The sequence below is a fragment of the Artemia franciscana genome, chromosome 3 (genome assembly GCF_032884065.1).
Source record: "Artemia franciscana chromosome 3, ASM3288406v1, whole genome shotgun sequence".
Classification (NCBI taxonomy): domain Eukaryota; kingdom Metazoa; phylum Arthropoda; class Branchiopoda; order Anostraca; family Artemiidae; genus Artemia; species Artemia franciscana.
Window position 1 is genome coordinate 27,234,957 of NC_088865.1, and position 18,429 is coordinate 27,253,385.

At 34.9% G+C, this 18,429-nt stretch overlaps 1 protein-coding gene across 5 annotated transcripts in view; it reads right to left on the reverse strand.

Annotated features, from left to right (window-relative positions):
• The window catches only part of LOC136025103 (lysoplasmalogenase TMEM86A-like), a 30,045-nt gene extending 14,937 nt beyond the window's left edge, over positions 1-15,108 (reverse strand). Inside the window, exons 1-2 of one of the 5 annotated variants that reach the window (XM_065700830.1) lie at positions 14,957-15,108; positions 7,659-7,895 (exon numbers count right to left, since the gene is read on the reverse strand). In XM_065700830.1, the coding sequence (XP_065556902.1) occupies positions 7,659-7,831 (173 nt within the window). In that variant the 5' untranslated portion in view covers positions 7,832-7,895; positions 14,957-15,108. Of the gene's footprint in view, positions 1-7,658; positions 7,896-12,971; positions 13,572-14,782 lie in introns of those variants that run through there. The other 4 variants (XM_065700828.1, XM_065700829.1, XM_065700832.1 and 1 more) reach the window with 4 other exon arrangements.
• Between the last annotated feature and the right edge of the window lie 3,321 nt (positions 15,109-18,429).

An 18,429-nucleotide genomic window follows, 5' to 3' on the forward strand; every position in this document is an offset into this window, starting at 1 on the left:
TTGGGTATGGTTATCTAAAAGGCTCAAGCCCGTTGCTAAGGGTCGAAAGCCTAAGCGAGCAGAAGGTGGTGACAAAAACCAACAGAGTTGTTTTTTTGACAATTATGAGACTTTCAATAATAACGTTGCGTACTCAAATTTGGTATTAGACATGTTTCAAGTAGATATTCATCGGGCATAGATATTAGAAATTCATCACCAATGAAATTTGGAGATTCAAATGTTGACTTTTAATAATTTATTGATGTCAAATTTCAGGCTCGAAACCCAACAATGAAAAACATACTAAAAATAAATGGTATGGCCACACTACAGTCACACTTGTGGATAAAATCTGAACTACGCATGACTATGGCACCAATTATTTATTGAGTTCGCAATTAGTCGTGTTGAAGAATTTTGAACTTTCAAGCGTAAATTATTTACTGACCAATCGGGGTATAAAATTTGTTGCGTTTTATTTTCAAAATCTGTGAAAACTGAAGCTTAGAATAGCAGTTTTATTATCTGTGAAATAAATTTGGAAAAGATACAAAGACTTAATGATAGAAAGCAAAAGTTGGGGACAAGGTAGTGGTGATATAAGCTTTTCAAACCTATTTCTTACTATTTCAATTTTATGCTTCTGTAGTACAAGTGTGATGTTACAATCACGGAAAAACTCACAGTATTATTTACAAATCTTCGCCTTTTGGTCGGCAAATTAGACTATAATGTGGCTCAGGCATTAATCGCGTGTCGGGAATAAAGTTTGGTTTCATCAATTGTGCTACTAGGATGGAAGACTACAAAAAAAGGCCTGTGGCCCCTCTTACGAGCTGTATTTTCAGTATCTATCCTCTTCAGCAAAATCAAACGTAAAATGAACATTTGAACATGACTGAAATAACAACAATAAAGAGAAAGGAGAATTCGCAAGTTTTATCATAGTATGTCTTTTATAATTTTCGCAATAATGGCTTAAACTCTTCTATACCTGACCGTACAAAAAAAACTTGATTTTGCTAATTAGTAGTAGTTAATTAGGATTTTAAAAGAGAAAAGAGAACGTTGAGGCCTCTGGTCCCGAAATAAAGAGGTTTCAGCAATTTTTACAGCAAAACCTTACATTTTCTGCACAATTTGCCTGTTTTTTCAAAAAAATGTCCCCAATCTAAGGGATTTCCCCCTCTAAGATAAGATCCGATCCACGGGTTGAGTTGAAAGATTAAAATTATTGTTATAACTATAAGAGTGTGATCAAGACGCATCAGGAAGAAACAGAACTGAATGAAGATATTAACCTGACTGCATTCATGGATTGAGGAAACCGATATAGAACAAAGTACTTTATCTTTACAGTTTGAACTAATAGCTTCAAAAGTCAATCAATTAATCAAAAAATTTATTCAAAAGAAACACAGAAAAAGTTACGGAAAAAAAAAATAAGCAACACAAAAAAAAACCATGCCAATGAAAAAAATGAATTCAACAAATTGAAAAGGAAAGATAGAGGGGAAAAAAGAAGGAAGGAGCGAAATAACTGTCTAGGCATAAAAGATGGTTGGTTAGCTGTTTTTTAAATTGTCCATAAGAATGACATAGTCGAATTTTAACTGGTAGGGAATTTCATATGGAGGCACAACATAAAACTGGATTGAAATCTGATCTTACAGTTTTGGTTTTATAAATGAAAATATCCATGTCATTTCTGAGAGAAAAAAAACGCAAGATTCGTTTCGTAGTTCAGAATTTAAATGATATTAGTGTTTGAAGAAATTAGGTAGGAGTCCATGAAAATACTTAAAAATGAAACAAGAGGAAAGAAATATGTATGTGGATTGACCATCCAACAAATTCATGCTGAGCTTCAAAGGACAATTTTTTTCCCCTATCCATCGATTCTCGATGAATATACATATATCTCAAGCCCCTGGAGTTTACTTAGGGCCCAACAATCATGAAGATTAAAATTCCTAGCATAATTAATTGGCAACGTGCTTTGGCATGACCACTGTTAGTGAATTGTGAACTTCAAGTCTTTCAACATTTGTGTAAGATCATAAGCTTCAGACCTATAGCCAGCAAGCTCAGAAACCATTAAATTCCATTTTAGTAAAAAACACAGAAAAAATTGGAGGCGGAAGCCCAAAGGACCTCACTTCCAACTCTATAATCATTCAGATTCAAAATCTTTATTAGACAAAAACTTAACAAGAATCTTTACAACCCTGACGTCCGCACTTAAACCAACAGAGATGTCCTCTTTCCAGAGATTCCTTTGCCTTCCTGGCATGGATCAGTTCATGGAGAATGGCAGGCTGACTGTCAATTTGGATGATGATTTCCCTAGTGTCTCCAAAGGAATTGAGGATTTGATTATTCCTAAGATCAGTATTGGAAAAAAAGAGGGTCTCCCCCAAGCACTGATGAAAATCATATTCCTGGGAAAGTTGGCAGAATATGAGGAATACATCCAAGTTTACACAGATGGCTCTGTCATCTTTGTAAACTGTCAATTTGGATGATGATTTCCCTAGTGCCTCCAAAGGAGTTGAGGATTTGATTATTCCTAAGGTCAGCATCGGAAAAAAGGAGGGTCTCCCCCAAGCACTGATGAAAATCATATTCCTGGGAAAGTTGGCAGAATATCAGGAATACATCCAAGTTTACAAAGATGGCTCAAAGACAGAAACAAAATGCAGTTGTGCAGTAGTTATACCCTTCCAGAGACTGTCTCTTTCCTACGGTTACCCCCCAACCTGACAATTTTCTCTGCAGAGCATATGGCAATTAAGTTTTCACTTCAAGCCAGATCAACCCAAACAGAGATCAAACATCAGAAGTATATTGTCTGCACTGATTCACTTTCAGCTCTGTATTACCTCTCACGCCAGCAACACCAAGCAAGAAATGTTGCCATTGAGATTGAAAATTTGGTTACTCAACCCGCAAAAAAGGGTATATCTGTTCTATTTACATGGTGGTGTACCAGGAAACGAATTGACAGATCAGACTGCAAAACAAGCCTCCCAACTGGGCCTGATCATTCAAATCCCTATTGCTGGTCCTAAATTTCTATCTTCAATCAGTTCAAAAATTTCGGAAGAAGAAGAGGCTTGGCTCCATTCTTGGCTCCTTGATCTCTATGATTATAAGCAGCCATCAAAAGAAATGTACCTCACTTCTCGCATTCTTTCTACTTGCCTATTTCGTTTTAGATGTGGCCATGCAAAGACAAAATCAACACTATTCAAGTGGAAAATGGCCCCATCCCCCAACTGTGAGACATTAGGGGTGTATGAAGATATACGTCACATCATCTTTAACTGTAGAAAATATGAAAAAGAGAGGGAAGTACTAAGAATTTGCCATGAGAAGGCATTTAATTCATTCACAATGCTTTCTGTTCTGGGACACCACATGTCTCCTCCATGGGCTAGACGACTAAGTACCACAAACCTTTTAGGTAGATTTGTTAAGACTACTGGTTTGGTTCATTCCCTATGAGTTTTTTTTCACCTATATAATAGTGGGTTTAGAATTACCCTATTTCTACAAATAGTCGACAAATTGTGTGTGCTATTCTTTTCAAGGATTGGAACTATTCATCCAGAAATGACTGGAATTACGACTTCTAGAGGAACGATCAGGCGGCCAGAAACGGGTTTTGCGAGGTATCTAGGTGTACTCCTGGACGACAACCTCTCCTTTCTAAACCACATCCAGGCTGTGGAGCTGAAACTCTCTCGCAATCTTGGCATCATCAGGAAACTGAAGTAGGTATTTCCTCAAAAAAAAACCTTCGTCTACTTTACAACGGACTTCTGAAACCTCACCTGCAGTATTGTGCCATAATTTGGCAGTCAACCTTCAAATCACACCTGAAGAGACTTGACTCAATCCACAAGCGTGCATTGAAAATTATTGGAAATGTAGACGACTATCTGTCCCTTGATTCCCTTTACCGTCTGTCGTGCTCAGTTTTTGTTTTTAAATTTTTATCCGGTTTACTTCCATCTCCCCTCCACAATCTGTTTCGGTTGATATCTGAACAAAATAATCGAAACACGCGCTCTGCCTTTGACCTTCAAGTGAGACGAACTCCAACAGTACGTTCAGATTTTTCCCCGGATGTAGCATGTGCTAAAGTGTGGAACATGCTTCCAAAAGAGCTGAGATGTAGGAGCTCCTTCGGGTCTTTCAAAAATAATTTAAATAAATATTTAGTAAAAGGTCAATAAGTGAATGATAAAAAAGAAAGATAAATTAAATTAGATGAAGTTTAGATTTTTTAGTATTTTTAGGTGAGGTAGTTGTACGTCCGGGGAGGGAGGGAGGAACCCTATGGTTAAGATTATATAATGAGGAGGCGTGTGGTTGTGTCGAAGAGTGAAGTGGGAGTCGTACTGCGTGTTAGTGAAGAATATTTTATGTTTATAAAACTCAACGTGAGTTTTGTCACAGAGCAGTGTACTTTAAGTTTAATTATTTCCTTTTTTTAATTAAACCCGATTGAACCTTGAACTATCGTTTAGATACATTCTACCTGCATTTGGTTGTATGAGAATGGTTATGATGTGTAAAATTGTATTACTTATTATAATTGTGTTGTATACGTATTTTAATCGCTGTTTGACAATGCATAGTTGCAGTATTTTGATTCCTGTTTCTAAACGCAGGCAGTTGCTGCAGGCGAATAACCCCCCTCCATTAGCAAGTCAAGTGATAATGTTCTAGTTCAGTGAATACTGACTGAAGTGACACCCAAGCAAGCTAGTGATTATAGAAGGCACAGAACAACTGAGTGATACGAACGCATATGGCCTATTGGTCGAACGCGTCAAACCCCAGACAACAACAACAACAACAGGCGGGAACTGAGACAAACTTACCCCTCAGAAGCCAGGCAAAATGAAGGGGAGTCGCCGATCAGAGATAAAACATATACGGGACGAATAAATATAGAGAGAACAGACTCAAAATGGATTACGAGAAAATAACAACAGAAGAAATCAAAGTAGACTGAGTAGCAGGAATAGTATAGGCTCAATATCCAGCAGTGGGTCCCGAAAATGATAGCTAGAGAACGAAAAGAAGAAGTGGATAGGAGGTTATTAATGGAAGTGATTACAGGGACAAATTCCCAAGGGCTTCAAAGACTGTGTGCATTAGATTTATTGCATACGGTAAGCCTCCAACAAATAAAAGAGAATGAAACCCACGAAGAGGTACATAAATACATTAACAAATTGCAATTGGAATTTATTGCCAGGCATCTTTTACTAAATGAAAAAGAAAATTTTAGAGCCCCAGATGTACACACCACTACCTTACATAGAATAGTAGAAGAAAACTTAGAGAAGGAAAGACAAGAACGTGTAGAGGTAGATGAAGAGAAAGATCACCAAGAGCGTAGAAAAACCATAAAAGGTCTAACAAAAGCCCGGTGGGGATTTCCACCTATTCCAGAGAGCAATATTTTATCACAAGTAACTTAGAGGCCATCGGGTGATTAGAATTATTATTCTAATGGTTGATTGCGAGAAAACGAGAAGCATCAAACATTAAATGCTAAGACGGAAAAAAATTGCAACTTCGTTGACTAGCGGGGAAAAAACAGCAAAAAGGATATTCCCGTTCCAAATGCTAATAATCCGGTAAATTGTGATTCCTCCTAGCATTGTTCTAAATACTGCCCTAATAGACAGAGAAAGCAAAACATAAAACGTAGTAACTACTATCGCGGTAATTGTTAACATAGAAGGAGAATTTAGAGACATCGGGAATCTCCTATCCTTAAAAGCGACTTCCATACGTGGGGGATGCGGAATTGGCCAGGCCACCTAATATTGAAAATGAGACGCGAAAATTTGATTTTTCGGGAAAGTTTTTAGAAAATAATTAACTTCAAAGCACATGTAACAAATATGCAGCACCAACAAGTAGGTTCGAAGATGAATCATTCAGTGTGCCAGAGAAAAGTGAGAACAAATTTATTATACGCTCTTTTCCATTCTGGCTACAACTGGGTTGATTGGCTCCTTACTTAAAAGTTCATTACCACGTACTGTTTGAAATGAAGTTGATGTATTGTTACGCAGGGAATGCAGCCAGAGTAAAAGGGAAGCAACCAATTATTTGTCTTCCTATGGTCAGATGTCATATTTCTTGTAAGGGACATGTATATGTTAGTGAGAAATTACGATAGTTTTTACTTGGACTTTGGTCGAGCTATAATAATAATAATTTATTTTTGACCCGCTACAAAAAATCAAAGCGGAGTATCAATAAAAGAAACAAACCAAACACTACACAAAACAGAAAAAACAAGAAACTAAAGTAAACGAGTAAGGTCTCCGTGGGCGGGCAGATACTTATAAGTAGACTGGGGTATTTTGCCAGCAAGCTCTGTGAGCTTCGACCAAATATCCAGGAAACTAGAAATAGATATGAGGCTCCTATTCCTATACCATGGAGGTATATAATGTTGTTTCAGATACTGGAATAAAAAATTTATCATCATTCCATGATTTCTACATCAAAGAAAGTAGACTCTCGCAACCCTACTCCTTACGGTTTGAATGCCAAAACTACAATGGTATATCTGACATATGCTATTCAGTGCCTACATTGTTAGTTTTCCACCAATAAGCGATTAGTCATAATCTTAACAGAAACGGTCTGAAAGGTTAAGATATAAGTCTTAAAAACATCACATTGACATTAAGCAAATTGCTAAACATTTCAAGAATAGGGATTATTTACTCAATTCTGATTATTTAAAGAACTTCGATTTTCATTTTTTTTTTCCCTATCCATCGACTCTCGATGAATATACATATATTTCAAGCCCCCCGGAGCTTACTTAGGGCTCTCCAATCATGAGGATTGAAATTCTTAGAATAATAATTGGCAACATGCTTTGGCATGACCACTGTTTGTGAATTGTGAACTTCAACATTTGTGTGAGATCATAAGCTTCAGATTATAGCCAGCAAGCTCAGAAACCATTAAATTCCATTTTAGTAAAAAACACAGAAAAAATTGGAGGCGAAAGCACTTCAACTCTATGATCATTCAGATTTAAAATCTTTATTAGACAAAATATTAACAAGAATCTTTACAAATCTTTATAGACAAAATTTAAAAAGGTGTAACATGTCCAGCTTTCTCTTTAAATATATCTATAAAATGTCCATTTTAATTCACTAATCCCATAGTTAAGCCCCTTAAGCCTGGTACCGGACAAAAAATGTAGCCACCAGGCATAACCATTTGGCTATGTTTGTTTCATTGTAAAATACTCTCAGGTCAGTGCTAGTCAAGCAGTTTAGGTGGGTACCATGTTACTTTTATTGTAAAATACTCTCAGACAAGCACTGCTTCACCTTTAGTGTAGAGGTCAAGAAGTTGAGGTGGGTACTGTGTTTGTTCTAAAGTAAAATACTCTCAGGAAAGCACTTTTTAAGCTTTAGCATAGAGGTCAAGCAATTGAGGTTGGGTCCAGCTCCCCAAAATATAAGTTAATTACTTGTTTTCTGTTCCTTTTAACGTAGTCTTTTACTGCCCTCTTATAAGCAAACCTTTCATTTTTTTTATTTAAGATATAGCGCAAATTTTAACATCTACAAGCAGAAAAATCTCTTGGTTAACATTTCAACCATTCCAGAGCTTACCTCTTTTTGGAATCTTTCAAATTAGAGATGGCATAGTAAATAAGGTAACAAACTGGGAGACATTTATATACTGCTTTTAACTCTGGTCTTATTTCTTTGTCCATTCCTTTGGCAAAGAACAGCATGGTAAGAGAGGCAAATGGCAACATCTTGATGGATATGCTTCTATCCATTATTGCTTAGATTGGTTGATTAACAGAGATACGTGACTTCTTCTCTTTACTCCTGGATTTGAACCTTAAAACATAAAACAGGGGTAATTATCAGGCAAAAGTTAAGTACCAGCAGATAAAGTTGACCAGGAGAAAACCAAATTAGCTAATTTTCGATGATTATTGCTACCAGAAAATCCTATTGGTGTTCAGTAAATGATTAGTATCAGCAGTCAGTCCTACAACGAAAAAAGGGGTCCCTATGAGAGAAACATAATATCTGAGATTTATATAGACATTGTCATTACACATGCATGTCAATGACCTTCATTTTTATTGAACAACATGATAAATAATTGACATTCTTCTGAGATTGGAGACCAAAGTTTGTTTCACATTTTGCAATATATATCAAACCTACCTAAACAACATCATTCTCTTGTTTACTTTTAGTAAATTACTAGTTTACTTCTTCTTTTTTCCCTTTTTTCCTCAAACTTGATAAGTACATGAAAAATTTGACTGACCTAGAGATTGCACCTATGACCTTGTCTTCAAGAACAAACATGCTTAGCCAATCAGCTATCAAACTGTTACTGGTTGTCTTATTTTACCTCTATGCTTAGACCCAAAAAAAAGAAAAAATATCAATAAGATGGATATTTCAACTCATCTTATAAATAAAATGAGATAAAACTTTCAGTAGAGGATTTCAGTTCAAGTGATGACTGAAGCTAACCCTTGAGGTAAATCCCCCTTACTTATTATTATGAACATTTTAGTTTTCCATCTCAAAATCCCCCCCTCCCACAAGAAAATACGTTTCAATATATTGTTATTGCTATTGAAATTTCCTTTATATATATATATATATATATATATATATATATATATATATATATATATATATATATATATATATATATATATATATATATATATATATATATATATATATATATATATATATATATATATATATATATATATATATATATATATATATATATCTGTAAATTCTATAATGTTTTTCCTCAACTTAGAAACTCGGCGTGCATACTTCAGCTTTGACAAAAATTAGAAGGGATGGGGTAAAGCAAACTAAAGCACTTTTAGGAATAACATAGGGGGTTTGCAACAGCTGAGTAAAACATTGATCCTTTATGTACTATGAATCAGATATTGTCATTTCCTACTATTTAGAAAGCAGTATAAAGTCAAACAAAAGACAATATCAAGCTACATATCATTATTTAGAACAATAAAAAGTGATACAGATAACTATATCTCATGCAATTAAAGAGCAAACATAAATAACATCATACAGATGACTTTTTATTCTTCTACCTATTATAGAGCAAACATAAATAAAGCCATACAGATGAATTTTTATACATCAAACTATTATAGAGCAAACATGAATGAAGTCATACAGATGACTTTTTATACCTCATACTATTATTAAGAAAACATGAATAAGCCATACAGATGACTTTTATACTTGGACTATTACAGAGCAAACATGAATAAAGTCTTTCAGATGAATTCTTATACCTCATACTATTATAAAGCAACATGAATAAAGCCATATACATGACTTTTTATACCTCATACTATTATAGAGCAACATGAATAAATCCATATAGATTACTATTTATACCTCATATTATTATTAAGAAAACATGAATAAGCAATACAGATGACTTTTATACCCCAGATTATTACAGAGCAACATGATTAAAGCCATACAGATGACTTTTTATACCTCATACTATTGTTAAGAAAACGTGAATAAGCCATACAGATGACTTTTATACCTTGGACTATTACAGAGCAAACATGAATAAAGTCATTCAGATGACTTTTTATACCTCAAACTATTATAGAGCAAACATGAATAAAGTCATACAGATGACTTTTTACGCCTCATACTATTATTAAGAAAACATGAATAAGCCATACAGATGACTTTTATACCTCGGACTATTACAGAGCAAACATGAATAAAGTCATACAGATGAATTTTTATGCCTCATACTATTATAGAGCAGCATGAATAAAGCCATACAGATGACTTTTTATACCATTAGAGCAAACATAAATAAAGTCATTCAGATGACTTTTCGTACCTCATACTATTAAAGAACAACATGAATAAAGCCATACAGATTACTTTTTATACCTCATATTATTATTAAGAAAACATGAATAAGCCATACAGATGACTTTTATACCTCAGACTATTACAGAGCAAACATAAATAAAGTCATTCAGATGACTTTTTTTTACCTCAAACTATTATAGAGCAAACATGAATAAAGTCATACAGATGACTTTTTATACCTCATACTATTATTAAGAAAACATGAATAAGCCATACAGATGACTTTTACACCTCAGACTATTACAGAGCAAACACGAATAAAGTCATTCAGATGAATTTTTATACCTCATAATATTATAGAGCAACATGAATAAAGCCATACAGATGACTTTTTATACCTTATACTATTATACAGCAACATGAATAAAGCCATACAGGTGACTTTTTATACCTCATATTATTATTGAGAAAACATGAATAAGCCATACAGATGACTTTTATACCTCAAATTATTACAGAGCAAACATAAATAAAGTCATTCAGATGACTTTTCATACCTCATACTATTATAGAGCAACATGAATAAAGCCATACAGATGACTTTTTATACCTTATCCTATTAAAGAGCAAACATAAAAAAAAAATCATTAGGCCATTAATAATAATAATAATAATTTATTTGTGACCCACTTGAAAAAGCAGAGTATAAAAACAAACACACATAAAAAAAAACTTCTGATAACACATTAAATTACTGTAGAAAACATTTTAGAAGATCATGAAAAGGGTTAATAGTAAAATGTATCAAGTTGGATAGTTTCTGGTGTAGCACTTTCAATAGTACATTGCACAAGAATGGTTCAAAGTCCCATTTTATAAATTACATACCAATTTCTAATACATCTATATTTTCCATATCATGGAGAAACTTCTGGTGAGCAGAATCCAGGCACATTTTGAGGAAAATAACTTACAGCATTCAGCTCAGCATGGGTTTTGTAAACAGCATTCTTGTAACATGCAACTTCTGAAAGTGATTACTGATTTTCAATTGATGGTGGATAATGTTATTGTTTGATTGTATTTATTTTGACTTTTCTAAAGCATTTGACAAAATTTCCATCTACTTCTGATGAAGAAATTTCAACTGTATGGAATCAGCCCATAAACTGAAGCATGGATAATGGATTATCATACAAACAGAACCCAAGAAGTTGCAGTGGGTGATGCTTTGTCATCACCTATGTCTATCATAAGTGGAGTTCCACAAAGGCAGTTGTCTTGGGCCAGTATTCTTCTGCCTTTTTATCAATGATTTGCTGCGTGTTGTTAAAAATTTGACCTTAAAAATGTTATGGGTGATGTGAAAGTTTACAGGTCAGTCACAAATGAACATGAGATTTATTTACTTCAAGAGGATTTGGATGCTTTGTAATGTATGGTGAACTCTATGTTCATTAACAAAACCAAGTGCAATGCTTTGCATAGATTCCCTCAACATTACAATAGCTTTGTTGATGGTAAATCAACTTCAAGCATGGAGCATGTTCAAGACCATGGGGTTTGCTTTGATTCAAGTCTCAAATTTGATAAACATGCATCAGATATCACCCACAGGGCAAACTACAAATTATTACATATAAAGTGTACATTTTCTAAGTCTAATCTTTGTTCATTGATTTCACTTTATGTATCCACTGTACATCAAATACTTGAGTATTGCTCATGATCAGTTTGGTATCCTCTTAATAAGAGATATAAGAAAGTTCAATGTAGGGCCACCAAACTCATACCTTACCTGATACATCTACCATACCACCAGAGAATGCAGAGACTACAGTTGACTAGTCTTCAGTTCTGACATCATAGAGCTGACCTAATAAATACATTCTGCATTGTTAGGAACATTGATAATACCACTCCAAGTCACTTCTTCCTTTTTTACACAATACAGTAGTACCTGTCAACACCAACACAATATACCCACCATGTCCACAGAAAAGATTAGACCAAAACTCTTTATCAAGCCAAGTGTAGAAGACTTGGAATGCACCTCCATCACAAACAGTTGCAACCATCATGGTCAAGTCTTTCAAAAGTAATTTGCCTCTACAGATTTCATACACAATTTTATCGGAATATTTTTATTGTTTTTTGTATTAGTTTTTTTTGTGACCTCTATGTTTTCATAGACTTGTATGTTTGCATTATGTTGTCATAGAATGTGTTTCAGTGCTATCATAAACTGTTATAACATTTAGTGTGACAAGCAAAGTAAAGCTTACCACCTTTTGGAATAAATAAAGTCATACAGATGACTTGTTATACCTCTGTCTATTACAGAGCAAACATAAATAAAGACATACAGACAAATTTTTATACCTCTGTCTATTATAGAGCAAACATGAATAAAGTCATACAGATGACTTTTTATACATCACACTATTATAGAGCTAATATGAATAAATTTGTACAGATTACTTTTTGGCTATCTGATATAGCTCTAAAAGCTTTATATATCTGATAGCTTTATCTGATACAGCTATAACAGATCATCCACTAAATTTTTAAATAGAAATGTCATTTCTCTATATATACAAAATGTTTGTAATAGAAGTTTTTTTTTATCTATTTATCATAACCAAGAGGATTTACTAATAAAAAATTTACCCTAAACAGCTATTACAGATGATCTGCAAAGATGTCATATAGAAGACATTATGCTGCCCTATATATTTATTAAATATAAAAACAATTTTTTTTTAACTGAAAGTAAGGAGCAACATTAAAACAAACAGTAATTACATAAATAAAAAAAATATATCCAGGACACACTTGGAATTTGAAGTCCCCTGTCATGAGCAAAGCTGGCTTTGGGAAGTTGCATAGTATAAAATGCATCATTTCAGCAATTGCTCTTTCAGAGGATAGCTGGCATGGATTACTTGGGCTCCTGTAAATTGAACTTAGGACAAACATTTTGTTAAGTAGGGACAGGGATACCCAAGTGGCTTCAACCCAAGGTAAGTAAGAATTCAGGACAGAAATTTCTTTTACCTGGAATTCCTTGGAAGCTAGAACAGCAACTCCTCTTCTGCAGTTTGGATCAGATCGATTGCTGAAGATGTTATATCCAGTGGGGCAGATTGAGTCTTCTGTCAGTTGAAATCTGGATTTCTTAGGGCAAATTTCTGTCAGAGTTGCAGTATCTATCTGACTTAGTTCAAGCACTGTTGCCAGTTCTGGCATCTTATTGGTGATAACATTGACATTTGCTGTCATAATGTTCACAAGTTTCCAGGTGTGTCTGGGCAACATTTGGTTATACACACTATTGTTCTCACTTACAGTTGAAGTGGGTGAATTACAGCTGAGGTACTCAGAGCTGCTATTGACAGATGATGTAGAGGGGCATGAGGATGTAACTGTTAATTCACTGCTTTTACTTTCACACAAGTTTACTATTACATCATTATTATCACTCACACATAGTCTATTTACAGGGGGGCTAAGACAGTAGGAGGTAGTGGCTATTCTTCCATGCTTGAGCAGCTTGCCATTGGAATTGCTTGAGTTTGCCTGTTTTTTGTGATTTTTCCTTTTCTAATCACTAGGTCTGTTTCTCTGTTTGCCTGTCTCTTCTTCATCTCCTCTATCTGGGTTTTTCTGGCATTACAATCTTCTTTGGAGTTGTTGCCATTGAATTGAATGGTATCTTTGCACTGGTAGGATGCATCCAGGATAAGCTTCTTTTCAGTAAAGCTGGCTACTGTGATTTGTTTCACTTTGTTCTGTTGCAACACTTTGGTTTTGGCGATCAGGTCCAAAAGCATAGTTATAGCTTTAGTTAGCTTGTTTATTACTTTTTCTTGTTTTTTTTTTATTAATTCTTCAAGTCTCTTTAGGGTCATGGATGTTTCAGGGATAGGTATATTAAAATTTGAAAGAGCTGGAAGTTGAGGAAAATCTTTTTGATTTGTGCTAAATTCTGTTTGATTTTTTTTTGTTGCGCAGGTCTGATGAGTATGTTATTTGGGAAATCTTTAAGATTTCTTTTATTTTGTTTCTGTATTGGGCATATATTAGCATTTACAGGATGTTCTCCTTTGGAATTGCCACAAGTATGCTCTGTCTTGAGACATTCACTGTGGGCATGGAGCCCAGCATAGAATAAGCACTTCTGCCTTGATCTGCATTTTTGGGACTTGTGTCCAAATCTCTTGAACTTGAAGCTTAGCACTGGCTGTGGAAAATATTGTTTGACAATCTTGTTTATCCCCTAAATATTGATTGCTGCTGGAAAGTTTTGCAGGTTTTTCTAAGTTGCAAGAATTGTAAATACCATTTTAGATGCATCATTACCTTTTTGTAGTTTTTGAATTTCTAAATTTTCTAGCAGTTTAGCTTTTTCTTCAGAGAAGTTTGCAGTTTTTTTTTAATGAATAGGATTCCTTTTTTGCCACTTATCTTGTTTGTAAAGGTATCTGCTTTATTTTGGTCATATTTTTGAAAATGATTTTATTGTCTTTAAATTTTATTTTCTCTATATGTATGATCATATCTGCAATATTTGGGGCAATTATTTGGATAATCATGAAGCCACCAGGATCAGATTCTTCAATAGTTACCTAATTATTTTTTAAGAAACTGGGCAACTAATAATTTAGCGCCTGGAGTGACTCTTCCTTTGATTTGGTTTTTGTACTGTATCCATGCCAGTATAATGTTTTTCTTGTCAAGTTTTTCAAACTTAGTTCTAAAATTAGGATCATCATGGGGATCTCCCATTTTTTTTTCCTTCTAGGCCTAATTTTCTCTGGAGCTTCACAATAAAATAATCACTATTCAAAAGAGCACATGCTACCCACCTGCCCTAATGACAAAGGCTCCATTTGCAGACTCTATAGGCTACTTGCTCAAAAACTTATTCTATGAATACCCACCTGCCCTAATGACAAAGGCTCCACTTGCACACTCTATAGGCTACTTGCTCAAAAACTTATTCTATGAATAAATATATTCTGTTATCTTTTTCAAAGTACAATTTACAATACTCCCGTCAAATATTGCTAATTCTTATTTATAAATAATTTGAAGTCAGAAAAATCTTTTTCTTCTTCTTCCTTTTCAGCAGTCGCGGGCTTTTCAGTCAAGACTATTCAGCCCTTTTCCTTTTTACTCACTCTGTGAGATGGACAGAGCTACTGAATTGGTTTGTCCTTATTTATCTTGAATCTGCTTAGATTTCTTGCTGTAAATCTTTTGAATCTAAGAGTTGAATTACAAGAGAATATATATTGAGTTTTGTGCTCGTGTGCAGGTATGATCAGCGAGACTCTTGGCTGATAGTGAAACTTTGTGGTGTTTGAAGCATTCTAAAATTTTCAAACAGTTCGTGGTAACGAACTGTAGTAAGGAGCGATCCGACTCAATAGCAACCAAAACTCTAAAAAATTGAATTTTGATACCAATAGCTACATCAAAAGAATCGCATTTTAATGCTGGTTTTAAATATATAAGTTTCATCAAGTTTAGTCTTACCCATCAAAAGTTACGAGCCTGAGAAAATTTGCCTTATTTAGGAAAATAGGGGGAAAGACCCCCTAAAAGTCGTAGGATCTTAACGAAAATGACACCATCAGATTCAGCGTATCAGAGAACCCTAATGTAGAAGTTTCAAGCTCCTATCTACAAAAATGTGGAATTTTGTATTTTTTGCCAGAAGACAAATCACGGGTGCGTGTTTATTTGTTTGTTTTTTTTTGTTTTTTTTTCTTTTCCCCAGGGGTCATCATATCGACCAAGTGGTCCTAGAATGTCGCAAGAGGGCTCATTCTAACGGAAATGAAAAGTTCTAGTGCCTTTTTTAAGTGACCGAAAAAATTGGAGGGCATCTAGGCCCCCTCCCACGCTCAATTTTTTCCCAAAGTCAACGAATCAAAATTTTGAGATAGCCATTTTGTTCAGCATAGTCAAAAACCATAATAACTATGTCTTTGGGGATGACTTACTCCCCCACAGTCCCTGGAGGAGGGGCTGCAAATTACAAACTTCGACCAGTGTTTACATATAATAATGGTTATTGGGAAGTGTACAGACGTTTTCAGGGGATTTTTTTGGTTTTGGGGGTAGGGTTGAGGGGATTGGCTATGTGGGAGGATCATTCCTTGGAGAAATATGTCATGGAGGAAGAAAAATTCAATGAAAAGGGCGCAGGGCGCAGGACGAATCTGGTGACGTTAGAAAAAAACGTCAAATTCAGAGCTTAATATACAATGCTAGGTGTTCGGAGCCTCTCTATTATGGAGTATAATTTGAAAATAACACAACTATACGAGCGATAAACCATATATACCACAACCATAACTCAACTAACAAAAGAACTGCTAAGAGATAACACAACTATAAAGCGAAAACAGGTGAAAACTAACGGGAAAATAAACGAACTAAGAGGTGGAAGGGGCCCAGAGAAAAAATATAATCCTTTTCCAATTTTGAGCCTAACTTCCGCAAAGGAGTAATAATGTCAGAAGCCCCGAAATACCGAATTATTTTCTTTTTTCTAAAAGACCGGGGTAAATGAAACAGAAACTTACAATAGCGGAAATATAATATACACAATTCAGCCAGATCTTGTCTTTTTTTCAGGATAGGTGAAATACCAGATAGGAAAAGTATTGAATGGTCGCAAAAACTAGTGTATAGCAATGCCAGCGCTTTTCGATAATAATGACCACGATTAGTTACTATTTTACCATAACCCGCTTTAAGTTTTCTTTAATATGCCGTGCAATATTGATCCTAAAAGCTAGTAGATTCCAATAAATATGAATGCTTGACCGCCGCAAATCAGAGACACAATGGATGGAGAAGTTAGAATGCGGATTTCAAATGGGCATAGACTTTGCATTAAAGACTAGGTACCCGCACTTATCAATATTCAATGACAGACCAACAGTTTTGAAATGTTTTGAAATAGATGATACGGAATTCGAGAGGCTAGATCTAGAACGGCTAGATCTAGAAGTATATCATCCGCATAGGCAATACAAGAGACATTTACCAAATTACAAAAAAGAAAGGGCATAATTTTGTATAACACACTGCGGATACAAATACTGAAAAGATACGGTGAAAGAACACCACCTTGACGCACTTCCAAGCGGGTTGGAATATTCCCATAACAATTAGAGTGAAACTTAACCGAATATGGGAATTACTATACCAAAACTGAAAAACCTGAGAGATTTTACTGTGTATTAGCTTTCTACTTTTTTCAAATGTTACCGCTAAATATCTGTAAAATTAGCACACGCCAATTTCCTTGAATTTTCTTTCGAATCCAATTTGTACTGAATCTCTATTCCACTTCCAGTTGCATGCCGACTCTGTATCAAACAGTTCGTGGTAACGAAATGTAGTAAGGAGCGACCCGGCTCAATAGTAAACAAAACTCTAAAGAACGGAATTTTGATGCTAAAAGATACATCAAAAGAGTCGGCTTTTAATGCAGATTTTAAATATACAAGTTTCATCAAATTTAGTCTTTGTCATCAAAAGTTACGAGCCTGAGAAAATTTGCCTTATCAAACAGTTCGTGGTAACGAACTGTAGTAAGGAGCGACCCGGCTCAATAGTAAACGAAACTCTAAAAAACGGAATTTTGATGCTAAAATATACATCAAAAGAATCAGATTTTCATGCTGATTTTAAATATATAAGTTTTATCAAATTTAGTCTTTGTCATCAAAAGTTACGAGCCTGAAAAAATTTGCCTTATTTTAGAAAATAGGGGAAAATACCCCATAAAAGTCACAGAATCTTAACGAAAATCACACCATCGCATTCGGCGTATCAGAGAACCCTAGAGCAAAATTTCCAACCTCCTATCTACAAAAATGTGGAATTTCATATTTTTTGCCAGAAGACAAATCACGGGTGCGTGTTTATTTGTTTGTTTTTTTTCCCCCAGGGGTCATCGTATCGACCACGTGGTCCTAGAGTGTCGCAAGAGGGCTCATTCTAACGGAAATGAAAAGTTCTAGTGCCCTTTTTAAGTGACCAAAAATATTGGAGGGCACCTAGGCCCCCTCCCACGCTCATTTTTTCTCCAAAGTCAACAGATCAAAATTTTGAGATAGCCATTTTGTTCCGCATAGTCAAAAACCATAATAACTATGTCTTTGGGAATGACTTACTCCCCCACAGTCCCTGGGGGAGGGGCTGCAAGTTACAAACTTCGACCAGTGTTTACATATAATAATGGTTATTGGGAAGTGTACAGTCGTTTTCAGGGGATTTTGTTTTGGTTTTGGGGGTGGAGCTGAAGGGAGGGGGCTATGTGGGAGGATCATTCCCTGGAGGAATATTTCATGGGGGAAGAGAAATTCAATGAAAAGGGCGCAGGATTTTCTAAAATTACTATAAGAAAACACAATGAAAAAATAAACATGGAAAAGTTTTTTCAATTGAAAGTAAAGAGTAGCATTGGAATTAAAAACGAACAGAGATTATT